Source organism: Hyperolius riggenbachi, chromosome 10, assembly GCF_040937935.1.
Source record: "Hyperolius riggenbachi isolate aHypRig1 chromosome 10, aHypRig1.pri, whole genome shotgun sequence".
Lineage (NCBI taxonomy): Eukaryota > Metazoa > Chordata > Amphibia > Anura > Hyperoliidae > Hyperolius > Hyperolius riggenbachi.
In genome coordinates this window covers 41856232-41883314 of record NC_090655.1, presented here as the reverse complement: position 1 = coordinate 41883314, position 27083 = coordinate 41856232, and the positions used below count along the sequence as shown (strand labels likewise).

The 27083-nt window shown below is 45.7% G+C and overlaps 2 protein-coding genes across 11 annotated transcripts in view; one reads left to right on the top strand and one right to left on the bottom strand.

Moving 5' to 3' along the window:
• Positions 1–15446, bottom strand: part of CFAP46 (cilia and flagella associated protein 46) — a 287892-nt gene extending 272446 nt beyond the window's left edge. For 4 of the 5 annotated variants that reach the window (XM_068256846.1, XM_068256850.1, XM_068256848.1 and 1 more), the window contains exons 1-2: positions 15352–15446; positions 1799–1876 (exon numbers count right to left, since the gene is read on the bottom strand). In XM_068256846.1, coding sequence (XP_068112947.1) covers positions 1799–1847 — 49 coding nt within the window. In that variant the 5' untranslated portion in view covers positions 1848–1876; positions 15352–15446. Of the gene's footprint in view, positions 1–1798; positions 1877–15187; positions 15277–15351 lie in introns of those variants that run through there. The other variant, XM_068256847.1, reaches the window with a different exon arrangement.
• GABRP (gamma-aminobutyric acid type A receptor subunit pi) overlaps positions 1–27083 on the top strand; it is a 321182-nt gene that overhangs the window by 13593 nt on the left and 280506 nt on the right. For 3 of the 6 annotated variants that reach the window (XM_068256859.1, XM_068256860.1, XM_068256851.1), the window contains exon 1: positions 21845–21958. The exons of 2 other annotated variants lie outside the window; for them this stretch is intronic. The gene's annotated coding sequence lies outside the window, so the exon portion shown is untranslated. Of the gene's footprint in view, positions 1–21844; positions 21959–25974; positions 26023–27083 lie in introns of those variants that run through there. One more of the 6 variants, XM_068256852.1, reaches the window with a different exon arrangement.

Sequence of the window (27083 nt, the reverse complement as noted above, 5' to 3'; positions counted from 1 at the left end):
GAAGTACCCCCTGGGGTACGCGTACCGCATGTTGAGAACCTAGGTGCTAGGCAACGTGAATAACATAGGACATCCCCTCATGCTCTTCACAGCATCAGGGAAAAAAAGCCTGGGCTTTTTTTCTTTGATGGGTGGAGCTTAGCTAAAATGCAGCTAAAAATGATGCTTTGGTAAGAAAAACAACGTTCTGATGCCGTGAAACTGTTAAAGAAACACCAAGCCTTTTCAGTGCTGCCGAGTAGATTTTTAGTCCGGAGGTTCACTTTAACTCAGTTTGCTTGCACTTTTCACGCTATAAACCCCATGTCGGGTACACACGATACGTTTTTCCGTTTGATTTTCCACCCGATCGTTTTTTCCGCTCGATTCTCTAATCTTTCGCTCGTTTTTCTTATCTTTTTCAATCCACTTCTATGAGAAAATCGAGCCAAAAAACGATCGGAAGGAATATCGGACATGTCGGAAATTATCTATCAAAACCCATCTATCGGGGGTAAAAACGTATAGTGTATTCCCAGCATTACACACAAAACTAAACAAGGCAAATTCTCAAACAATCATGTTCATGAGTGTCAGCGAGAAGTATTACCTTTGAAACCAAATTCAAATCTGACAGAACCTAAAGGTTTTGGACTAGGCCATCCCCCCATGGGGGGTGCTCAGGGTTTTCTTTGTTTTCAAAAGCATTTCCTAAATGGAAATTGCCAAGTCTTAACCGCCAAAATAGTAAGATTCTATACAGCCTCCCTACTCACTATTTTGTGAGTTAGACTTAGAAAACCAGAGAATGTTCCATGAGGAGATAGACTAGTCAAAAACCTGTCATTTCTGTCAGTTATTTTACTTAAACAGAACCCGAGGTGGGTTTCTGTCTGACAATGCGCAGCGGTTTAAAATTTTTTTTTTTTTAAATCATATAGCTAGCCTAGCGCTAGCTACATGATTCCCCCCTCCCTGCGGCGTACCTCCCAACCCTCCGATCGCCGCCGGTGCTTATGCCCGTAAGGAAATCCAGTTCTGAACGAGATTTCCTTTAGGGCTTCCCCCGTCGCCATGGCGACGATCGTGATGACGTCATCGACGTCACACGGAGTCTCGATCCACCCCTCAGCTCTGCCTGGCACTTATTGGCCAGGCTGCGCACGGGGTCTGGGGGGCCCTACTACACGGCAGGTAGCGGTGCATCGGCGGCGATCGACCCCCACATGCAGCTAGCAAAGTGCTAGCTGCGTGTTTTAAAAAAAAAATGAAGCAAATTGGCCCACCAGGCCTGAGCGGCGCCCTCCAGCGGTAATGGACGAGCTGAGCTCGTCATTACCGCCAAAGAGGTTAAAGAGGAACTTTAAGGTGGAAATTAACTCACCACCATTGTGAAGCTCCCTGGACAAGAATTTCAAACAGAATTGGGGCAAAATAGTGTATGTTAGCCCATTTATCTATTGTGCAGCGCTGCGTAATATGTTGGTGCTTTAAAATACAATAAATCCTATATAGTAATGTTCAAGTGTCTCTGAGTCCCATCCCTCACTTCCTGTGTGTGTGTGTCCCGTGTTTTGCGCTACTGTGCATGTGCAGGGAGGGACTAGAGACACTGAGGAGAGCTGAGGGAGGACGGGGCCAGAAAGGGTGGGAGTGCACGTGACGTGCGAGCAGGGGGGCGGATGCGCGCACGGGGGGCAGGCGCGCACGTGGTGGAGTTGTGACAGACCGAGCCCATAATAATAATAATAATAATAATAATGATGATTGCCTTATGCATGTCATACAAATATTTTACATTTCAGAAGATTCACCTTACCTTGCCGAGTTTCGGCTACAGAGAGGTGTTGCCTTATAATTAGGTCCATTGAGCTCTTTCACTACAGCGCTATAGAAGCTGTAACAAGAATGTAGCAAGTTTACAATTACAAACATGGCCCACTGGAGATCAAAACAATGCAAACAGGTAATGTGGCAGTACATGATGTTATTTATGCCCATGAGAAAAAGCTTTGAATATGCCACTTCAGGGTTTAATCTACTGTAAACTTTTAATTTACAAAAATATATATGAAAAGATGTATCACCATTTATGATTATATTGCTTTCAACGTGTTTATTGAAAATTGTAATTAAAAAAATTAAGGATTGGTTCACACATAAATCTGCACATTTCCGGTCCGGTCCACTATTGACCTGTCTTATCAGTTTTCTATCAGTTTTACCTGACTGGACCAGAAATGTACGAACATAGACATAGATACACATACAAAACTGACAGCACTGGACCAGATTGGAAATGTACACCTTTTATGGGTGAACACAGCCGAAGGTCAGGTTCAGTGGTCAGTTGTGTTGCAGAATAATTCTGCATGCCAGCTCACCGCCCATACAAGTCTATGGGGCTGTTAACACCTCTGCCTTGTAACTGATTGCATTATTCTAACTCGCTGCATGCATGCTTTATAAAGCCTATTTCTAGTCTCCATTGCACTTCACACTCATTATAACGCATGTGTTATACAACTGACCACTGTGAATCGAGTCTGAGACAATGACATGCAACTTATGCTATCTTCTAACTAGACAATGAACATTTTTTACCTGTAGTAAGACAGCAAATAAAGTTTGATAAAGATAAAAAAAATAACATCATTAAAACTATAATTCGCAATATCCTGTACAAAGACAATAATATGAGATACGGGATTAGAGGCAATGAAGAAGAATTTTTGACTAAACCTATAATTAAATCCAAATAAACAGATTGGGTGAATAGAGGACAAGTCACTTGTTTTCCTGTAGATAACTGGACAAATACTCAATAAAACATGTACAATTTATTTTTGAAATTATTATATTACAATCCAATTCAGATAACCATTTACTAGCAATTCAGATTCTGCTAGCAGCTAAACATTTCTGAATTAATTTATTCTCTAAAGGATTCTGAGGGAGAAAGTTCAAATTTACCATATTTTTGGGACATAAGACACAGTTTTTCTCCCAAAAAGTGTGTGTGTGTGTGTGTGTGTGTGTGTGTGTGTGTGTGTGTGTGTGTGTGTGTGTGTGTGTGTGTGTGTGTGTGTGTGTGTGTGTGTGTGTGTGTGTGTGTGTGTGTGTGTGTGTGTGTGTGTGTGTGTGTGTGTGTGTGTGTGTGTGTGTGTGTGTGTGTGTGTGTGTGTGTGTGTGTGTGTGTGTGTGTGTGTGTGTGTGTGTGTGTGTGTGTGTGTGTGTGTGCCTTTTACATTGTTATACCCCCCTTGTACCTCTTGTGTCCTCATTGTGCTTTGTCATGCCCCCTTTGTATTGCTTGTATCCCCCTTGTACCTCAAGTAAAAGTAGGATACAAGAAGTACAACAAGAAGTACAAGGAGGACACAAGAGGTACAAGGGGAATATAAGAGATACAAGTGGGATAAAAGAGGTATAAGGGGGATATAACAAGGAACAGGGGGAATATAATAGGTACAAGATTGACATTATTGGGGGGGGGGGGGGAATTGGGGGCAGAAGCTCCACAACACGACCCTGCAGCATGGACGCACCAGGTTTATAGTATAACTTTTTTTCCTGGTTTTTGTCCTTATGGTCAGGTGTGTCTTAGGCCCCGTTCACATTTGAGCGTTTTGCCAGCGATTTCGGCAAGCCGCTCAAGCGCTGGTGCTTTTTACAGCGCTGGTGCCATAATACCCTATGGGCCCATTCTCACTTTTGCGATTTACATAAATCGCCGTCAATTAACGCAAATCGCCAAACCATTTTCAGCCGATTTCCCGGCAATCGCATTTAGTGCTATAGAATCGCTAATCGCAATCGTGAAAAATTGCCAGTGCAAAACGCTAGCAAAAGCGCTAGAGTTTTGCATTTTGCAAGTGTGAATGGGGCCTTACAGTGTGAAAAATACAGTAAATAAAGCATTTTTGGGACCTGGTTGTATATATTTTTGGGAATGGAATACTGGTCATTCAATAGACTCTGGACCAAATATTTTTAGCTTTTGGACAATCTTATATTCCAAAAAGTACTCTATTTGTGTCTCTATAAGCTCAGCACAGATGTGTGTACTGAGGCCAAAGAGGAAATTCTATGCACTGTTCATTCCCTTGTAGAGTTCTGCACACAATACTTCATATATTGATAACACAGCTCAGAGCTTATGAAAAACTTAAACTGTCACTGATGTACATAGAAAAAGAGATGGTGCAAACAAAGAAAAGGAACAAAGTAATTATCAAGTCAAGTCAAAGTAATTATCAAGTCAAGTGGACTAGATTGTGAGCCCCTCTGAGGGACAGTTCGTGACAAGACAATATATACTCTGTACAGCGCTGCGTAATATGTCAGCATTATATAAATACTGAAAATAAATAAAATAAATAATAAATAAGTGTTAAAGTGGCCTTACATCTAGCGATTTTGCAGGCCCATCCACCATCCGATTTGATAATTTTATCAAATTGGATGAAAATTGTTGCTGGAACTTGTCCGCCCCGATCGATTATGTGATTGGTATCGGGCCTTAATTAGATAGATGCATCAATCAGACATGCGTGAAAATCTCAGTAGAAAGTGCTGAATCAGGTGCAGGGCAGTAATGGAGTTCGATATCACATCTACCAACTTACACAACAGACCCCCGGCAGCTGTCTCCCAAACAGTCAAATGTACCCCTGGGGTGCCAGTGTGCTGTAAAATCCTCACCTGACCCACGGGTGCAACTCCCGAGGGTGACAGCTGAAGACACCGGGAGTAACACCAGCAGGACAGATAAGGACACAGCACGGTCACTGAGGGGGGACATTTTAAGCGGGACTGTCAGTAATGAAATCAAATTCCTACTACCCACTGCATTGTGTTTATTGTGTAAAGGCTCATACACACGCTCAACAAAAGTCTTTTAAATGCACAATTATCAAACAACTTTTGTTGTTGAAACAAACCAAAAAAGCTGTTTGCTATTGTTCAAACAACTGATAAGACACAGCTCAAATCAATTCAACTGTTGGATTGCCTTGAGCTGCACCTTATCAGTTCTTTGAACAATAGCAAACCACTTTTTTGGTTTGTTTCAACAACAAAAGTTGTTTGATAATTGTGCATTTAAAAGACTTTTGTTAAGTGTGTGTATGAGGCTTACATCCTGCCACTGTATTGCAAGCATTCCAATAAAATAAGAAATGTGTCTGCTCTTTTCTCAGTCAACCTGGCTTTTTTCTTGCATATTAGAGAGGAGAGGGAAGCTAAAAAAAACTCCTTTGTTATCTTCCCTTCTTCCCCTCCCACTTTCCTGCTCCTTGCTGATTGGCTGAGGGCAGTTTAGTGTGACACCAGGCTCAGAAGGGAGATAGAAGATAAATTACCGCACCCCTCGGCCAAAGCAGCTGGAATCCAATTTTTGTTCTGTTCACATGTTTACAAAGCAAACTAGATATGACTGCAAGCACAATTTCAGGCACATGAGTAAGGGAGGAAATGACATCAGGAGTGGCTTCAGTCAGAGGCAGTAAAGATGGAACATGCCTGGAACAGTTATTTACTTTATAAAATTCACTGAAATCAAAATGTGTACAGTACAATACATCTGTTATGTAAGGAGAGCAAGTCTTTTATCTACTTATATATGTGTTGTTTTTACTGGAATAGTATGGCTGACCCTCGTGCTTTAACACTTTGGGGGCGGCAAGGTAGGCGTCATCTTCGCCAAGGCCGAATTCTGATAGATTTCATGGCAAAATCTATTGGAAATCGGTGTGCAGTGTATATATGGGCACCTTTAGGATGGAGAAGAGAGAGAGAACACAGACAGAGAAACTATAGTGGAATATCCTGATTGATGGTTAGAGCTTAACTAACCCTTGGACTATAAACAAGCTGAGGTGAGTAAATAGTGACCGTCCCTTCATACTTCCCAGACCAGAGATAAGGCTAATAACAAGAGTTTCTTATGTTTCTTTCTGTGGGAAAGAGTTCTATTCCGCTAATTTTTGCTTTCTCCAACCTGCCCTAGTCACCATTGTGCAGAGTTGACATATTCTGCTTATGGGCGTTTTCCAGTTGTGTTCACATATTCTGCTTGTTTTTTCTCATGGGTGGTTTTCCAGACCAGGCAACATACGTGTTTGCATTAGGAAAAGCATGCATGTTTTCCACCACAGCAAAATGTCATACTGTATATATCAGATGACAAGACAGTGTCTGGAAGAGTGCACAAAAAAGAAAAAACAAAAAAACGCATCACATCATCACAGCCAACTGATTTAACATGTGCTGTCAGATCTATTGTATTTTTGCACGCAGAAAAATGCAGACAGCCTCACATAGCAGAAATGAAATTATGAACAGGAAGCAGAAACTCCACTTTCTCCTCTTTTATTAAATTCCTCTCCCATCATGTGACTACAATCAGAGACATTCAATCATGTGTCTACAATCAGCCAATCAGAGACATTCAATCGTGTGTCTACAACCAGCCAATCAGACACGTTGGGCCAAATTCCCTAAACTTTGTTAAAAATGATGTGTGCAGGCAACACATGGCAATTTCACAATTAGTGCAACCTGCTGTACCTGGATAAACCTCATGTTGCTATGGTAAACTTGACAAACTTTTGTGAATTTGGCTCAATATGGGCATGAGGAAGATTTCAAGTACAGTAGTACTGTTTTACCTGCAATGACATTAGAATATTTAGGAAAAGTAATGTGCAGAGGAAATGGAGGTGGGGGCCGGGGAGCTCTGGGTGCTCAAGCACCGCATTGTTTTACTGGTGTAATGTGGGATCCACTACCCCGGCCCTTTACCCGTTCTTCCTCCTTACTGTTGCTGCAATAACTTACTGGCCACTGAGTGTTGTGGGAAAGGCCACCTGACTAGTGTGCACTGCTAGTGCACATTGTATTAGTCAAGTCAGTTTCACTTCATCCCCCCGATATGGACAAAACAGGTAGAGGCAGAGGCAGACCCAGAGGAAGGCCACCCAGCAGGTCTGTTCGAGGTCATGCTGATGTGATTTTGTGCGGCCCTGGACCAAAGTACAGTGCTCAGAAGAAGGCACGTCCCATCAACTCCCAAGATTGTCAGGACGTGGTTGACTATTTAACACAGAAAACCTCATCTTCCGCAGCCACCAGCGCTACTACAAGCACCACATCCATTTGAAATTTCGCAGGAGTTATTTGGTGGGGAATTAACTGATTCACAGCCATTATTGTTACAACCAGATGAAGGCGATTATCAAGTTACACCACCTCATATGTCTGAGTTAGGCGACACTATGGGCGTAACGTGTCCGGAGGAGGATGATGAAGTACCTGCTGTTGGTGCAGTTTATGAGGTGTCTGAGGGAGGAGGAGGAGGAGGAGGAGGAGGATGATAAGGTACCTGCTGCTGGTGCAGTTTATGAGGTGTCTGAGGGAGGAGGAGGAGGAGGATGATGATGATACGGATGCCATGTGGGATCCTAAGAGACAAGATGACCAAGGTGACAGTTCAGAGGGGGAGTCAGAGAGGAGTAGGAGGAGACGAGTTAATGAAAGAAGCAGGGGGAGCTTGTCGTCAGAAACAGCTGGTGGCAGTGTCTGGTGCCATGTATCGCCACCTGTGTACAGCCAGCCTACATGCCCTTCAACGTCAGCTGCTGATGCCACCATAGTGCCATCACCCCAGGGGGGCTCAGCGGTTTGGAAATTTTTTAGTGTGTCTGCCTTAGATCAGAGCAATGCCATCTGTTCTCTCTGCTTCCAAAAATTGAGCCGTGGAAAGGCCAACAGCCGCGTAGGGCCAACTGTCTTACGAAGGCACATGGAGAAAAGGCACACACTGTAATGGGAAGAGCACCAGAGGAAAAGCAGCACACAAAAGAAAAGCCACCCTCCTTCTCCTCTTCCTCCTTCAGGTGCATCATCTTCAGCCTCTTTCTCCCTTGCACCTTCACAATCACAGCCACCCTCCTCCACTCCGCCTCTCACCTTGAGCGGTTCCTGCTCCTCTGCCCACAGCAGCAGTCAGGTGTCCATGAGGTAAATCTTTCATCGGAAGAAGCCAATTTCTGCCAGTCACCCCCTTGCCCGGCATCTAACAGCTGGCTTGGCGGAACTGTTAGCTCGCCAGCTGTTACCATACCAGCTGGTGGACTCTGAGGCCTTCCCAAAATTTGTGGCCATTGGAACACCGCAGTGGAAGCTATCAGCTCGCAATTATTTCTCTAAAAAGGCAATACCCAAACTGTACCGTGAAGTTGAGAGGCAAGTGGTGTCATCTCTGGCACACAGCGTTGGGTCAAGGGTCCATCTGGCCACGTACGCCTGGTCTGCCAAGCACAGTCAGGGCAGGTACATTACTTACACAGCCCATTGGGTCAACCTGGTGACCGCTGGCAAGCAGGGAGTATGTGGCTGTGCAGCGGACCAACTTGTGACACCTCCACGGCTTGCAGGCAGGCCTGCTGCCACCTCCTCGCCTGCTGCCACCTCCTCTCCTCCCGCTACATCCTCTTCGCTGTCGTCATCCTCCTCCTCCTTGGCTGAGTGGCAGTTCAACTCTACTGGTGCTGCGATCTCCTCTCCAGCTACACAGCCCTTGCTCCCCAGGGCCTATGCTGCATGCCAGGTACGACGGTGTCAAGCCATCTTAGACATGTCTTGCCTCAAAGCGGAGAGTCACACTGGAGCAGCTCTCCTGGCTGCTCTTAACAAACAGGTGGATCAGTGGCTGACCCAGCACCAACTGGAGATCGGCAACATGGTGTGTGACAACTGCAGCAATCTCATTTCCACTTTGAATTTGGGAAAGTTAACACATGTACCCTGCATGGCACCCTGCATGTGCTGAATCTCATAATTTAGAGATTTGTGTCGAAGTACCCAGGCTTACAGGGCATCCTGAAGCATGCCAGGAAGTTGTGTGGGCATTTCAGGCGGTCTTCCAAGGCCATGGCACGCTTTGCCGATATTCAGCATAGAAAAAACTTGCCGGTGAGACGCTTGATTTGCAATAGCCCAACTCGCTGGAATTCGACCCTGGTTATGTTCGACAGCCTGCTAACACAGGAGAAAGCCATCACCCAATATCTCTACAACTACAGTAGAAGGACACACTCTGGGGAGATGGGGAGGTTCTGGACGAAGAACTGGACACTCATGCGAAATGTCTGCAGGCTCATGCGGCCGTTTGAGGAGGTGACAAACATGGTGAGTCACAGTGAAGGCGCCATCAGCGACTTGATCCCGTACGCTTTCTTCCTGGAGCATGACGTGCGTAGAGTGGTCGATCAAGCTGTGGACGAGTGTGAACAGGAAGAGGAGGAAGAGTTGTTAGATCAATTCTTATCAGAACAAGATATTTCCTCAACACCTGCAGGAGCACAGAGGGGAGAGGAGGAGGAGGAAGAGTCGTGTGGGGAAGAGGAGTCAGACTCAGATGATGAGGAAGGTGTTTTTTTGGAGAAGAAGGCGGCAGATGAACAACCGCAGCAGGCGTCGCAGGGGGCTTGTGCTGCTCAACGTTCCTGTGGTATTGTTCGAGGCTGGGGGGAGGAGGAGAACTTACCTGATGTCACTGAGGAAGAGCAAGAGGAGATGGATAGTACGTCTGGATCCAAATTTGTGCAGATGGCATCTTTCATGCTGTCCAGCCTGTTGAGGGACCCCCGTATAATAAAACTCAAGGGGAATGACCTGTACTGGGTGGCCACGCTACTAGACCCTCGGTATAGGCACAAAGTGGCGGAGCTGTTTCCAAATCACCAGAAGCCAGAAAGGATGCAGAACTTGCAGAACAAGCTGGCAACTATGCTTTACAGTGCATTTAAGGGTGATGTCACAGCACAACGCAATAAAGGTACCACTGCCAGTAATCCTTCTCCCATGTCCACGCGGGCAAGGACAGGACGCTCCAGCGATCTCATGGTGATGTTGGACATGCAGACATTCTTTAGTCCAACGCCTCGCCTTAGCCCTTCCGGATCCACCCTCCACCCATGCCTCGACCGGCAGGTAGCCGACTACCTGGCCTTAAGTGTGGATGCAGACACTGTGAGCAGCGATGAACCCTTGGCCTACTGGGTGCGCAGGCTTGACTTGTGGCCAGAGCTGTCCCAATTTGCCATCCAACTTCTTTCTTGCCCTGCCTCAAGCGTCCTGTCAGAAAGGACCTTCAGCGCAACTGGAGGCATTGTCACTGAGAAGAGAAGTTGCCTAAGTAGGCCTGAACGATTTTAGGAAAAGATTGAACGATTTCTGTTAGAAATTGCGATTTCGATTCGATTCACGATTTTTCTTAAAAACTAATCCTCCTCCTGCCGTGCACTGTCCTGAGCCCAGCCACAAGGATCAGTTTGTGTGAACAATAGAGTCCTTCCATAGCTCAGCACTCCGCAGGACAGGCTTTGGCAAGATATAACACACACACACACACACACACACACACACACACACACACACACACACACACACACACACACACACACACACTGTGGTTCCACTCCTGCCAGGCTTGATAACTGGCCAAAGCCTGTCGTGCGGACGGAGTGCAGAGCTATGGAAGAACACTACTGTTAACACAAACTGATCCTTGTGGCCGGGCTCAGGACAGTGCACAGCAAGGACTAGATTTGAAGAAAAATCGTGAATACATATAAAATCACATCACACAGTCCAGCTCACAGTCACCTCAGCTCAAATTGCCCACTGCCCAGCACACATCATCCTGTACACATACAGAATGGATGAGGCACACACAGAGTTGCACTGATGTAGAGTGGCAAAGGAGGCGGAGCAGTGGTAAATCTTAGGTGGTTGGCTGGTAGAAAAAAAAAAATAAAAAATATATATATATATATATATATATATATATATATATATATATATATATATATATATATATATATATATATATATATATATAAATTGTCGTGCACTAACTGGCCAAACTCTTTAGTGACAGTCCTGTCGCATGCCCAGCTGATGACACGGTAGGCAGAGGGAAACAGAGTGAGAGCCTGTGGGCGGAGTCTGCCGCCCACCCAGCTGATGATGCACTAGGCTGGGCGGAGTGAGAGTGAGTGAGAGCCGTGGCGGCCACCCACCCAGCTGATGACTCGCTAGTCGCTAGGCAAGGCGGAGGGAAAGAGCGAGTACCTGTGGGCGGAGTCCACCGCCCGCCCAGCTGATGATGTGCTAGGCTGGGCGGAGCGAGAGTGAGTGAGTGCCTGCCGCAGCCGCCCATCCACCGATGATTAATATGCAAGGCGGAGGGAGAAATTAAGACACTAATGACGTAGGTGGTAGAGGCGGCCACTAGGAAGGAGCTGGTGAGAGCTCCTAAGCCGCCGCTGCAGAGCGGCAAGCGGGTGATGGACTGCCGGGCTGAACTAGTACACTGTTGCCAGGGAAATCGTGAAAAATCGTCACCTTCACGATCACGGAATCGTTGTTTCCGTGATCGCGATTTCGATCAAAAAACGATAAATCGTTCAGGCCTATGCCTAAGTCACAAAAGTGTTCAGTACCTCACCTGTAACGAAAAATCTGCAACGCCGGATAGATTGCGGAAATATGGTCGCATTCAATCCAGCAAGCGGAGTTTCCAACGCGGAATGCGGAAATTCGTCCGCATCCGCTGCGCAAATCCGTCCGAGCGCTCTGCTCCAAACTCACCAGCATGCTGCTCACCAGGGTTCTGCCATCTTGCCTCTAGGGGGTGTGCGCGCGCGCGCGCGTCAGACACGCCTTTATACTCTTAGAAAGCGTGTCAGCTGACCTGGAGGTCAGCTGACATTTTGGCCTGCTCTGATTGGTTGCTGCCTGGGGTGGAGACTTCTCTCCCAGGCAGTATATAAGGAAGTGCTTTTCAGTCACACTTCGTCTGTGTTTGCGATACCCTGTGTCAGCACTCAGACCTAGTCAGCCTTGTCTCATATTGTGTTATATATTGGTTTATCGCCAATATATACACATATTATATTGTTTGATTTATCGTGTATGATTCTGTGCCTGTCTTGACTACTCTCTTGCTTCCTGATTTTGTACTTTGCCAGCCCGTACCGTTATCGACTATTGGCTTGGTTTCCAACTATTCTCTTGTCTCACGTTTCTGTACTGCTGCCGCCTGATCTGTTGCCGAACCTCATTTTGTCTGACCTTTCTCCCTTCAGTGGAACGTCTCCCACTGTAGGGTTCTATCAGAGGCTTGCCTCTTTGAGACGACCGCCACTAGCAAACCCTTGCTGCTAGAGGCCGAGACTCCTCCACTCTGTCCTTTGGAGGATCTCACACACAGGGTTCCCATTCAGAGGTAACCACACTTCTGAGGAAATACGGTGTGGTGGATATTTCCACAGACTTGAATTTACGCTGTGTATTATTATTGTTGTCTGCTGTTCCAGCTTGCTGGAGGTTGTATCTCTGTGCCCTATAGAGATACTCTATTGTACCCAGCACCCTCTTGCATACGATTGTATCGTGTCACGCTATACTTGCATTATTGGTGATTCTGCAGATCACCATATAATCAGGTATAGCATCTGTATTATTGGTGATACTGCAGATCACCAATAATCAGAATAGCTGTGCTTGCTGACACCAATCGTTACATCACCTTTATCAAAATGAGTGAGACATGGATCCCGGAGGGCTACTGCCCGCCCGAAGACTAAATCAGTCCCCTCACACAGCATCTCTGGCTGCACGCCGTGTGTCTGCCTGCCCCAAGACTAATGCTACGTACACACATACGACAACGATCGTTCGTATCACACGACGAACGATGGTTTAATAAGACATAATTAAATGGTCGTTGAAAGAAGGTTTACACGGGAACAACGATAAGATCGTTTGAAAACGAACGATACGGAAATGACGTACGAATTTACATATTGTGAACGATCTCATCATTATTCAGAACGGAACACACGTTTAAATGAATGGCCTGTAGATTGAAGGAAGTAACGTAATTAAAACGAGCGTTCCATACTGTACACTACAAATTTGCATACTGTACCAACTTGTAAGTTTAATGTCATTTTTATTCAGCACTAACTAAACTTTAAATATCTTATCCTGTTACAATTACAATCATTGTTTAATGTGACACATTATATATCATAGGACACAATCATTGAACAAACGTTCCATCACGGCAAGTACAGTCATATAGATTTGAAGCGATGTGCGCATGTCCAGCCTAGTACGAACAACCGTTTGCTAACGATGTACTATTTTTTCAAACGATCGTCGTTTAGAAAAATCCACCACGGCCGAACTTTCGTTTACAATGATCTGGCTCGGGCGTCGTTGGAGTTAATTGTCGTTGGCTTCTTTTTTGTAACGATCGTCGTTTGAAATGATCGGGGAACGATCGTTTCAAACGACTATAGTCGCACGTGTGTACGCACCATAAGTCGCTCCCCACACAGCATCTCTGCCTGCAGGCCGCTTCACTGCCTTCTCCGCCACCACCAACAGGGTCCAGGACACCAGGCGGATTCCTGACTGCTAGCAGAGGCCGCTATAATAATTTTTCTGGTGTGTGTACATGCCTGCCTAATTTTTTCTGGCTGCACTGCAGCTACAACAACAAAACAAAAGGCATGTACACGCCATATGTCAATTCCCCTTCATGATCGTTACCTTGCCACGGTGAAGGGGCTTGCATATCACAATGAAGCAATGACTGCCGGCTATGAGTGTCTCGGGGGGGGGGGGGGGGGCACACCCAAGATAATAAGGTTGTTGCTTCATTGTGGACAGACCAAATTTGATCAGCTGGGCAGTCACTGTTGTTCTATCATTGTGCTACCACAGCCCGGCGACCGTATGGGCTTGAAAATCGCCATGGTGCGCACCAGTCCAGCGCGGCTGTCACTACACAAACAGCTGTTTGCGGTGCGTTACACAGTGAGTTTGGTGTGTCAGTGTGAAGCAGTACACTAATTACACTATCTGATTGATGTATACACATGCAAGATGTTTTAAAGCACTTTAAGCCTGCAATTTAGCATGCAATGTGATTTCTGCCCTTAAAACTCTGCTGTGCGTCAAATCCAGATTTTTCCCCGGGACTTTTTGGCGTCTATCCTACTCATCGATGCAAAAACTCAGATGTTAGACCCCTTGAAACATCTTTTGCATCACTTTTCTGGCCAGAATTAATGTTTCTAGTTTTCAAAGTTCGCATCTCCATTGCAGTCTATTGTGGTTCGCGAAAAAGGTCGTGCGAAACGAACTTTTGCGGAAGTTCGAGGTTCGCGAACCGAAAATCGGAGGTTCGAGTCATCTCTATACCTGGTATGCACCATGCAATTTCCCGTCAGACAGACGGGTCGAATCGATTATTTCCGACAGGTCCGATCTGATCTTATATTGTTTTTTATGATCAATTTATTTTTGTATACAAGTGATGAGAAAATCGATCAGAAAAACGAATGGAAATCAGATCCGACCTGTCAGAAATAATGGATTCGACCCATCTGTTGGGAAATTGCATGGTGTGTACCAGGTATAGGGGGGGGTGTTTAGTAGGTAGACGGGTTGGAAGGTTAATGCGTGGTGGCGGACGCAAATTCTGACAAAAGTGCAATTATTTTCACCACAGGAATAAAATCGGCTAAAAAGGGCTAAAAGAATCAAGTCACTATAATACCTGTCCATGACACTCTCTGCAGGGGGAGGTGAATCATGGGAAAATAAAAAATCCCCAGATAGGGAAATGAGGAAATTTCTATGTACTCTCTGGGCTCGTTCACACTGCAGGCATTTTCGGCTTTTTTTCACCCGCGCTGTGCAGCTAGCAAAGCGGTGCGTGGACCATTTTTGGGGCGATTCCACCTCAGTGGAAGGTATAGGAAAAATGCAAAACGCTAACAAAATCGCTTTTGCAGCGATTGCGTTCGCGGGTTTAAAAATAAATGCATTGTATTTATTATTTTCCGGGTCAAAGAGTTCACTTCCTGACTTGCGTCGGGGAGTGAATTAAAAAAACGCTCAGTAAAAAAAAGCTTCAAAAACTGCTTAGCAAAAAAAACCGAATAGCCCAACCAAGCACCGAGAATCGAAAAAAAAAAAGATGCGTCAAAAAACACCAACCGCTAACAGCCGCGCGAACGTAAACGCAATGGGAACAAGGCCTCAATGAGTGTAAGCTCTCAACCAAGTGCAAATTCAAAAATTCATTATTTTTTATGAATAATGAAGAGACTGTTGAAAATACCACTGGCTTCAGACAGTGCACCACCATTCCTATGAGTCCCATTGCTGCCCTCCACGCAGACAAGTAGAGGCTGTTTACCAGTCACAGCTGCCAGCTTGCTATCTGAGCACATGAACGATCTATAGATAACTATAGTTATAGGAACCGCGCGCTGCCTGTCATACCTCGTAACGGAACCTTCCAGCCGTACAACGCTCCGACTCCGGCGGAGAACTTGTGTGTAACACGGTAACCTAGCAACGGGACGCCTCGTCTCCATCTACAGGAGCCGCGCTGGCTCAAAACTCTTTCCTGCCGCCAGTCGCGCTCCATCTCCAACCAGCAAACAGGAAGTGAATAGAATGTTTTTTTTCCTTGAACCAATAAACGAGTCTGCGATATTCAGTATTGGTTATATAGACGCAGTGTTTATAATTTATTTATGAATTGGATTAATAAACGTTACAATCAATCTGAAGATACTGAATTAAAAGGCAAAAGAAAAAAAAAACCGAAAGCAATTTAAAAAGAAATACGATTGGGAGTGGGACACACCAGGTAGACTGCCAGACCTTTTTCCAGAACAGACTGCAAAGGTATCTAGCGATGATGGGCAGATTAGACCAAGAGGCAATTCTCTCTCGCTGGATACACAGCACTCAATGCGCCGCTTGATTTCCGTCTGCTCGATTATTTCCGAGCATTTCCAAGCGCATTTCGATGATTGTTAGGTAGATTCACATGTAAAGTATGCCAAATCGACCTAACGATCCATCGAAACGCGAATCGGACATGTCGGAAATAATCGAGTCGATGGGAATCGAACGGCGCATCGAGTGCGGGAACGCACCGTGTGTATCCAGCATTAAACAAATCTGATTAGAGAAAGATCTGTCAGCTGCCCATACACCGGAGGCCGATTCCGGTCAATTTCAGCGTGAAATCTCTTGGGAATCGGCCGCGCCCACCGCTCGCCGCTGTGTGTGTATGTATGTAATGTATATGTGCTTTAAAGTGACTCTGTAACAAAAATTACAACGTTTTTTCTACCATCCTACAAGTTCCTAAACCTATTCTAATGTGTTCTGGCTTACTGCAGCTCTTTCTACTATAACCATCTCTGTAATAAATCAATGTATCTTTCCCCTGTTAGACTTGTCGGCCTGTGTCTGGAAGGCTGCCAAGTTCTTCAGTGTTGAACTGTTCCTCTATGCACACTGCAGTGTGTGTTTTATTTACATAAGCCAGCAGCTTCTCTGCTATCTTATCAGTGATAGAAGAGAGCTGGATAAAAATCCTCCTATGTTAGGCTGTGAAAGGAGCTGGTCTGTCACATACTGAGGAATTAACAACATAGGCAGAGCTGTCTGCAGGAAGCCTGTAATGTTCAGTGCATGAGAGAAGCTGGGGACAAAAGGTAAACACACACAAGTGATCTCTTGAGATTCAGAAGTAAGGCTGTATACAGCCTGCTTGTGTATGGGTGTATTTTCTATGTGTGGACATACTGTACATCAACCTACTTCCTGTTTTGGTGGCCATTTTGTTTGTTTATAAACAAACTTTTTAAAACTGTTTTTGACTACTTTTAATGCGGCGAGGAGCGGTGAAATTGTGACAGAGGGGAATAGGAGATGTCCCCTAACACACTGGTATGTTTACTTTTGTGCGATTTTAACAATACAGATTTGAGCATCTATACATTACCTGTCCTATGTCGCAGTGTCCGTCCATCTTGCGCCTCCTATTAGCTGCATACGTGCTCTCGGCATGGCGTGTGTGTGACCTCACGCGCCAGCATGCTATGCGGCGGTAGTGTGTATGCAGTTAATAGGAGGCGGAAGACAGACGGACACAAGACAGGTAATGTATAGATGCACACTACAGCACATAAACATTACATACATACATATACACACAGCGCCTGGGGTTTTGTCGATCGTCCCGATACCACTCCCCTTTAACGCTGTGCACACGATCGAGCAGGTCAGCCCTATATCTTGCAGCATGTCCGATCGACTAATGTGACCAGTTTCGGCGTGAAATTGGGCGTATTGGTGGTCGGGATACACTTGGCGGCACCGCTTTTCATCCGATTTTGATTATAATAATTGAATCGGATGGTTGATCGACCGCCAAGTAACCTAATGTATGGCAACCTTAGGGCTTTTTTTCTACTAAGAAACTATTGATTTTCTCCAGTGGCATAACTAAGGAGCTAGGGGCCCCAGTACACTATTGATATGGCACCCCAAAACAAACCAATAAAAGCTGCAATGTCAGAGTGGTGTATTTATTTATACAGGAAAATCATGACAATTAACAAGGTTGCCCAAACTTTTGCATCCTACTGTATTTATAGCCCTTTTGGCATGCAAATGTATATAGATTTCTTGCAGAAGGATGTCCTTATTATATATGGAGGTGTATACAATTTGTGAGCATGGATAGAGCACGTAAAGTTTACCAGAAGTTATGCAAAAGGGGCCCATACACCTAACGATTTTCCCGCCGATATACAGCAGATTCGATCACTGTGATCGAATCTGCTTTGAAATCGTTATGTAAATGTTGACCGAACGATCGATATCCGACCGAAATCGATCGTTCCCGTCATTCCTGTCCGTGCGGAAGATTTCGCTCGATCGCCGACGGGCCGGGAGTGCATAGATAGCGGCGTTCGAATGCCCGACGACCGACGCAATACAGCGGCAATACATTACCTGTTCCGCCGGCGCGTGTCCCCGCTGTCACCACTGCTCCTTCTCCGCTGGGCTGCGAGTCCGGCAGGCTTCACTTCTTCCTGTCCCAGCAGGAAGTTTAAACAGTAAAGCGCCCTCTACTGTTTAAACTTCCTCGGACAGGAAGTGAAGCTGGAGCCGAGCGCGAAAAGAAGACAGCGGAGACCGGAGGACTCGCACCGGCCGGATCAGGTGATGTATGTGGGGAGGAGGGTGCGGCGTTAGCGGCAGCTTCACAGATGGTGAATCGATTTCATGCTGAAATCGATTCATAATCTGTTTGCAGTAAAGGTAGCCATACGACCAACAGATAGATCCCTCTCTGATCGAATCTGATCAGAGAGGGATCTATCTGTTGGTCGATCTGATGGCAAATCGACCAGTGTATGGCCACCTAAACTCTGTAACGTGCATTACGTAGATTTCTTATCTCCCATTAAAATTAAAATGTATGGGTGGTATGTGAGCACATACATTTTAGCTTGAGTGACTATATACCAGTCTCTGAACAGTACTGCGTACATGCAAAAGAGGCGCCCAAGAAACCCGACAGCACAATATCAGTAAATTTACCAATATTTTACTATCACAGTGAAAACGAGGATAGTAAAATATCGGTATTAAATACCAATCTTTTACTAAAGCTAAAACGTACCCTATTCTCTCACTGAAGACTGAACTTTTCCACTTCCAATGTCTAACTTTAAAGAGAAGCCGAGCAACAAAGGAAAAGTACCCAATACACAGCACCAAACCACTCCGAGTAATAGTTAAATTACAAAACTTTATTGATGTCAGGACTCGGTAGATCTTATTCTTTGAGGGGTTGGTCATTCTCCCTCTTCTTCTTCACACGCTGGCTGCCATAACAGATGCTAAATGACAATGTGTCTTCTTATCCAGAATGTCAGACATGTCAGTGGAAGCCAGCCCAATGTGTGTTTCTTTCCCAACTCTCCATAATATTGCTGGTGCCACAGGGCTTGTGAGGCTGACAGTCAATGAGCAGATGTTTAGCAGAGGTATTATGCAGGGAAAATGTGTGTATGCAATGGTCATTAAAGGAAACAGGCAATTTTTTTTATTTTTTTTTTAAGCAGATCTACTTACCTGGTACTTCCTCCAGCCCCTGGCAGCTTTTGTCTCTCGTCGCAGCTCTGCCCCCAGCCTATCTCCCCTCCGTTGCAGCCGCTGACCTGGTGATGTTGACTTCTGCGTGAGGCCGCGCCACTTGTGCTTATGTACCTAGGAGCGATCTGTGCAGGCGACTTCGCCAGGTCGGCGGCTTCAACAGAGGGGAGACCGGCTGGGATCGGAGCTGTGGTGAGGTACACATAAGCTACCAGGGGCTGGAGGAAGCCTCTATTAAATTGCCTGATGTTTCCTTTAAAGGGATACTGTAGGGGGGTCGGGGGAAAATGAGTTGAACTTACCCGGGGCTTCTAATGGTCCCCCGCAGACATCCTGTGCCCGCGCAGCCACTCACCGATGCTCCGGCTCCGCCTCCGGTTCACTTCTGGAATTTCATACTTTAAAGTCTGAAAACCACTGTGCCTGCGCAGCTGCGTCCTCGCTCCCGCTGATGTCACCAGGAGTGTATAGCACAAGCCCAGTATGGTCTGTGCCTGCGCAGTACGCTCCTGGTGACATAAGGGGAAGCGAGGACAGGGCAACGCAGGCACAGTGGTTTTCAGGCTTTAAAGTCTGAAATTCCAGAAGTGAGCTGTGGGCGGGGCCGGAGCATCGGTGAGTGGCTGCGCAGGCACAGGATGTCTGCGGGGGACCATTAGAAGCCCCGGGTAAGATCAACTCATTTTCCCCCGACCCCCCCCCCCTACAGTAACCCTTTAAATAGGGGCCCATACACTGGTCGCTTTCAGCAAGCGATTGTTTCAATCGCAAATGGATGCATGATCGAACGGCCGATTGATTTGTGCCCGATTTCCATCGATGTGACCTATGTGACAGGATGGAAAATCTAGGTCTGTCTGCTGCTGGCAGCAGATCGATGGCCCATAGAGTTGCATTGGATCTAATGGTGCAGTAATGCATTTAGATCGATTTGCAATAGATTTCATTCTAAAATCTGTTCCTGGTGTGTGGCACACATCTGTCTCTCTGTCAGATTCGACCTGACATGCATCTGACAGAAATCTATCTGATGCTCTTTCTTTGACCACCGTGTGTGTCTGTCTGTGTCTCTCTCTCCACCCCCTCTGTCACATTCCCTTTTTCCATTTTGCTCAAAATATATGGGCATTTTTCTCACTCTCATGTTAAGTGCTGGATTAGACACCAGGCAACCTAGGCAGGTGCTTGGGGCCTAGTAGCTGTCAAGGGGCCCACCTGCCACCTTTTCTGACCTCTCTCCACTTCAGACTACCAAAAGGACCACATGAGGGGCCCCAAATCTACCTAAATTTGCTTCAGACTCTCTTTAGTGGACCTGAACTGTTGCACAGGACAGAAGGAAAACGTAGAGAAATGCACGATGTATGCATAGCTCCCAACTGTCCCTCTTTCGGGGGACAGTCCCTCTTTGGAGCCCTGTCCTTCTTTCCTCCTCATTTGTCCCTCTTTCCTCCTCATTTGTCCCTCTTACCTCCTCATTTGTCCCTCTTTCAGGACGTTGTCCCTCTTTCAGGACTTTGTCCCTCTTTCTATGTAAATATATATATTTCTCTACTAAAAAATGTTTGACTTTAAACTTTATTCCCATCCTTTTAAATTGATATTTTACTAATTTTAAAATGTTAATATGAAGGAAAATGAACCAGGATAGAAAGGACTAGTGTGGTTTGAATTATAAAACAACATATTTTTCTTATGAAATCTTTATGGTATGCATGACTAGGGGCGTGGTCAGGGGTGTGGCTTAAGTGTCCGTTTTTCTCATCTCAAAAAGTTGGGAGGTATGTGTATGTATTTAGAGAGTTTAGCCTGTTTAATTCCCCCTTATTTGTGTCTAATCACTAGTTGTAATTTGATCCTCCCCTGTGTCATATGACTGCCTATGGCAGATAAGCCCATTTGAAAGCACAGGCTGTAAACAATTTGTCTGCTTTCATGAATCAGGAAGTAGAAACTGTGTAGATTTATTTTAGGATTTGTATCGGGTGTAACAAATAAATGTTTGCTGTTGTGTATCTTTTAGGCCTGGAACCCACTGAAATCCGCAAACGCAAAACGCAACCGCTAGCGTTTTGCATGAGCGGTTTGCAAGCGGATTTATGTGAGTTTTCGGTCGCGTTTTGCAACAGTGTATTTTTTTCCTCAGCGGTTGTGTAGCGTTTTGCGTTTTGCGTTTTTATCCTGATTGGTCCTGTGAATTATTTTTAATTTTGTTACAGTGTGCTGAACCGCAAAACGCTAGCAAAACCGCTCAGTTTAGGTTTTGCTGAGCGTTTCTGCTAGCGTTTCAATACTTTACATTGAAGCGCAGGGGCGTAGCAATAGGGGTTGCAGAGGTTGCGACCGCATCGGGGCCCTTGGGCCAGAGGGGCCCCGAGTCGCCCACCCTCAACTACAGTATTACCTCTCCATTGGTCCTGTGCTCATAATAATCACTTCTATAGATACTTTGAATAGTGGTAATTATTAACAAACTGTTCCCCATCCCCTTCTTGCACCTCTGACACTGTAGTTGCCATTGGCAGGTTTTGGTGCGCCGTATCAATTGTTATGTATACAGTGCTTGGGGGGCCCCATTGTAAAACTTGCATCGGGGCCCCCAGCTCCTTCGCTACACCACTGTTGAAGCGCTAACGCTCCCAAAATGCTGCAGGTCCTGCGTTTGCGTTTCTGGGAAACGCAAACGCTCCTGTGGAAGTTGCCCCATCCATTAACATCAGCTGAGCGTTTTGGCAAAACGCTAGCGTATCGCAGCGCTGCCAAAATGCTCAAAAAAACGCTCTTGTGGGTTCCAGCCCTTAGAGGAGAGAGGAGTTCTGAGTTCAAGTCCGCTTTAAGGACGGTGACAGTGGAGGAATGGCGGAGCGTGGAATTACGGCGAGGGAGCAAGAGGACTTTAGGGGGCTGGAAAAAGACCCAGGTAAGTAACTGATCATGCTTCCTGCTGCATCGATTTCTAGCCAATTCGATCAGAACGGTCGAATTGGCCATGAAAATCGACCAGTGTATGGGCACCTTTAAAGTGTCCTCTTTCTTATCTCAAAAGTTGGGAGGCATGTTGTTGTGGTGCCATTGAATCCGATGCAAATGCTTTCCGCGCAATTTCACTCGGCAAAGCTCTACAGCTTCCGTCCCACCGCAGGTAGTGTGGCCAGTCTCATAAACACTAATAGCCACTGTGACGGGGGAGGGGCTAACGAGCAACAGCGGAGAGCGTCACAATGTGTTCGTGTGAAAGGGGCCTAAAAGGTTCTAACAGAGCATTGAGTATTTAACCAGCCTGGCGGTATGGACGAGCTCAGAAGTACGCATCAGGAGCGCCCTCTAGTGGGCTTTCATGCAGCCAACTTTCAGTTGGCTGCATGCAATAGTTTTTTTTTAATTAAAAAAAAAACGTGCGGTCGCCAGCCTCGCGATCTTAATAGAACGCCAGGCTGGTTAATCAACAATTTGAGGCTCTGTTCCCACTAGAGTGGAAAATTGACATTTTTTTTTGCCGTTCTCTGCTTATTACTTAGCGGAGAGTAAACTGCTCCTATGTTATACATAGGAAACGTTCACACTTGTCATGCTGCAACGGATCCGCGAAATCCATTGCAGTAAACAGACCGCTCTTCTGTGCAGTTCACTATAATTCCGGCCCAGGCAAATGAGTTCCCCCATATAGCTTATAGGGGAGCGCATTTGTCCCGGGCTTCAGCAGGATCACTGCGGACCATAAGGGCTCATTCACACTATGGGCATTTTTGGCCTTTTCTTAAAATCGCCCACAAAACGCTTGTGCAATGAGTCTCTATGAGAAGGTTCATATCAGCGCGGTGCGTGCGCTGTGTGTGCAGCAAAGCGCTGCCTGTACCATTTTTGGGGCAATTTTGCCTCAATGGAAGGTATAGAAAAAACGCGAACGCTCACAAAATCGCTTTTGTGCAGCGATTGCGTTCGCGTTTTTAAGAATAAATACATTGTATTTATTATTTTCCTGGTCAAAGAGTTAACCTACTGACTTGTGTCAGAAAGTGAATCGAAAAAACGCTAGGGAAAAGCGCTCTAAGCGCTTTTCACAAAAACGCAAACGCAACGCCCACCCAAGCACCGGGAATAATAATTTAAAAAAAAAAACGCTAAAAAAAAAACCCCATTGCTAATGCAAGCGGAACGCCATGTGAACGAGGCCCTTTTCCACTAGCGCGTTTGCGCTGGCTGAATCGGAAAGTCGCAAACCGCTAGTGATTTTACAATCGCTACGGTTTGCTTTTTAACATAGGAATCGCGGTAGGTCATTTCCACTACCGCAATTCGTTTTTTACAATAACGCGAACGCGCAGCGGAGCGATATTTGGCGCGATTTTGCTATGCAGTGCATAGCATAGCAAAATCGCGTCCGCAAACGTCGGGAAATCGCGGGTAATTTTTTAGCTTTGCGATTCAGCAATCGCTAGCGTTCAGCGTGAACGCTAGCAACTGCTAGTGGAAAAGGGCCCTAAGAGCAGATTGTTTCGCTGAAGTGGTTAACAGATGGCTCCCTATCATATTACAACAAAGAAGAGAACAAAATCCAGATAACTAATCTAGATAATTAGGAATACCTTTCATGCAGTAGTCTACCTCTACATTTTTTTTCCCCTCAAAATCCACCGCCCCTGTCTGAAAAGATGAATCGCAAAAACGCAAACCGCTAGCGATTTTACAATCGCTACGGTTTGCTTTTTAACATAGGAATCGCGGTAGGTCATTTCCACTACCGCGATTCGTTTTTTACTTGATCGCGATCGCGCCGCGGAGCGACTTTTGCCGCGATTTTGCTATGCAGTGCATAGCATAGCAAAATCGCGCCCGCGAACGTCGGGGAATCGGCGGTAATTGCGATTCAGCAATCGCTAGCGTTCAGCGTGAACGCTAGCGATTGCTAGTGGAAAAGGGCCCTAAGAGCGGATTGTTTCGCTGAAGTGGTTAACAGATGGCTCCCTATCATATTACAACAAAGAAGAGAACAAAATCCAGATAACTAATCTAGATAATTAGGAATACCTTTCATGCAGTAGTCTACCTCTACATTTTTTTGTAAAAAAAATCCACCGCCCCTGTCTGAAAAGATTATCTTATCGACAAGCTTTTTAGGTCACAGTGTCTTGTATGCAGCCATGTGTTTAAATGAAATCTTGATAAAGCAGAGCTTCATTACAGATGCACAGCCAAAAGAACATTCATTACCAAAAGCTGCCGAACACAGAGGCCTTTCAGCATCCAGTATTTATCTTCTTAGTCGACATGCACTGCATAATACCTGTCAAAATATGGAGCAAGCAGGTATTAAAGTGTTTTATATGAGTAGAATACACAAAACTGTTATGACTGCATAAAATACCACTATTCATAAGGCAGTCAGCAGCGCACTAACAATAAACACCTAACACCCCTTATATGGAAGATAGATGCCTAGGCCAACATTGTAAAGCAAAATAAATAAAACAAAGAATCATTTTGTCAGACCCGGGGGTTATTCCTCCTAAATTGAAAGATCAGCTTTCTCTAATGCTGGGAATACATGGTTCGTTTCTGCCGGTCGATTCTGCGCTCGATCGTTTTTGCCGCTCGATTCTGCAGTCAATTCTCTTATCTTCCGTTCGTTTTTCTTATCTTTCTATTATTTTTCTATTCACCACTATGAGAAATCAAACCTCTAGTGATTACGGGCATATGAATGATTAAGTGCCGCTGACACCCACTGATCCTTGCAACTGTGGCACAGAGCTTTACGGTAAGGGCTCTTTCGCCATTATTAAGGTAAACCTGAGAGAAGGCTAGAACAAGGTTTTATACTTACCTGGAGCTTCATACAGCCACCTGTATTCGTTAGCTTCGTCCATGTGTGTCTGATCCCTTCTCTGGCACTGCTGTGGAGTCCACGATTACCACTGGTTTAGGGCCACTATGCATATGAGGTTCTGGCTTCATGCAAAGCCCCACTCTGCCCCCCCAACGATTGCGCTCCTGTGATTGTTCTGCTCAAGCACAATTACAGTCTTACCTGGGCATGCGCAGAATGCTCCTGGCTCCCGGAGTGTTATCGGGGGTGCACCTGCCCAGGACTGCATGTGCAGTAGTCCCTAAATAACTCGTTTAGGGACTTTACTGTTCCTAACAGCAACGGAATGGTGGGGTCTGGGAGAACAGCGAGGGAGCAGAAGAACTACAGGGGGCTGGAGGAAGGTGGTATGACAGTGCATCCTGATTGGCTGACGAGCACCTGCTGACCACTTAAATGTAGCTGGGTGCATGTACTGCTGTGTTCTATTGCATGTGTGTGTTGAATTTAGCATTCAGTATGGAGGCAGTGTTGGTGGGTTTTCTGGATGTGAGAGGTCCAGAGCCTGGGTGTGAGAGGTCCAGGCCCACCTGCACTTCCCTCCAGGTATCGCATGTTGGCCTTGGGGCCCCGGCCAGTGAGAGAGGTCCGGGGCCCCTGGTCACCGTGCGAACCAATCGTGTGTTTTTAAACTTTTTCTTTCAGCTCTAGGACATGGTGGATAGGTGAGCGGTTAGGGAGGGACCCCTGTGGGAGGGATGACTGCACGGGGCGGTCCTGCTAGCGACACAATCTTGCGATGGCGTCCAACTGAAGCCTCCCACCTGAATGCTAATGGCTGCTAGATGTGGTATGGCAGGTAAAGGGTGTATGACAGTGCATCCTGATTGGCTGACGAGCACCTGCTGACCACTTAAATGTAGCTGGATGCATGTACTGCTATGTTCTATTGCTTGTGTGTGTGGGCTGGAGGAAGCCCCAGATAAGTATAAATCCTTGTGCTAGCTTTGTCTCAGGTACACTTTAATGTACAATCTTGATCTTGTTTCATTTTAAATTTTAGTGTTAGGAGGTACTTATCAACACATCAGAAAATATTAGGTTATTTAGTAAGAATTTTTTTTCCTCAGTAAACAAACAACATTCCAAACAGCTCAAGCCTGCGACAAGAGCCCAGGGTAAGCAGGAAGAAGTGTTTATGCGACGGCTGTTACATATTTCATATGGCTGCCAGTTAACAGCTTTTTAAAGCTTTGCATATTTTAATGCTAGTAATTTTCTGTGATGCTTAACTACGGAGAAAAAAAATACCCCTGTTTCACTCCTTACTGTAAAATATTCATGCGGTTTCATGAAATATTTGTGCTCTTCTATTTGGTGAGATATAGTCTAGCTGGAGTAGAGTGTGAGATGCGGAGGGAGGCAGAGTTCACGGGATTTCCTCTGTCAAGCGACTCACATGTTCAGCCTGCCTCTCGCACACAAAGCTCTGGGCTGTGGCATGCTGTGCTATCCTGCGATGCTCAATTAAGCCAGCCTCAATGTTCCTTCCTGAAAGGAGAAAAGTTAAGAAAGGAAAGCGGGCCAGTTGGAGGCATGTAAATATGCATTTTGTTAGTTACAAGCAATTGATTCTTAATCAAACAAGTAAGCCTAGCCATGGAAATGCAAGCCTCGCATCCTCAGACTGTGGGGAGTAGGGCTGGATTTTTGGGAAGGCCCCAAAGGCCCGTGCCTTGGGTGGCCATTGAATATATAAGTGGGGATGCTGCAAATAGGGAGCAACATGTGGAAGAGGGTAGCTGCTGCCCAAGTAGCTGTACTTGTGATAAAGGGGTTGTTATACACAGGGATGTTATACATGGAAGAGGGGGCAGCCCATATATATAGGGAGGGGGTATTGCTGCACCTGCAAGGCGAGCTACAAGAGAGTTGGAATAAAATCAGAAAAGGCATAAATCTGGCCTTAGTGGTGAGTCAGCTGCTGTACTAAATGCAGCATTTGCCCAATTTCTTATTCATCCCCAATTCGGGGACTGGTCTTATCAAAAGTGTAAATGTAGCCAGCCACGTTAGCCCAATTTTATTTTGAAAACATAACTGCAGTGCGTTGTAACGTTAGCAATAATCGCACAGCAACACACTCCACTGGTCCCATAATGGGTCCATTGACATCGACGCATTGGGTCAGTGAATTTGTATTTTACTATTGGGCTCTAGCTTATGTCAGTATCTTGCT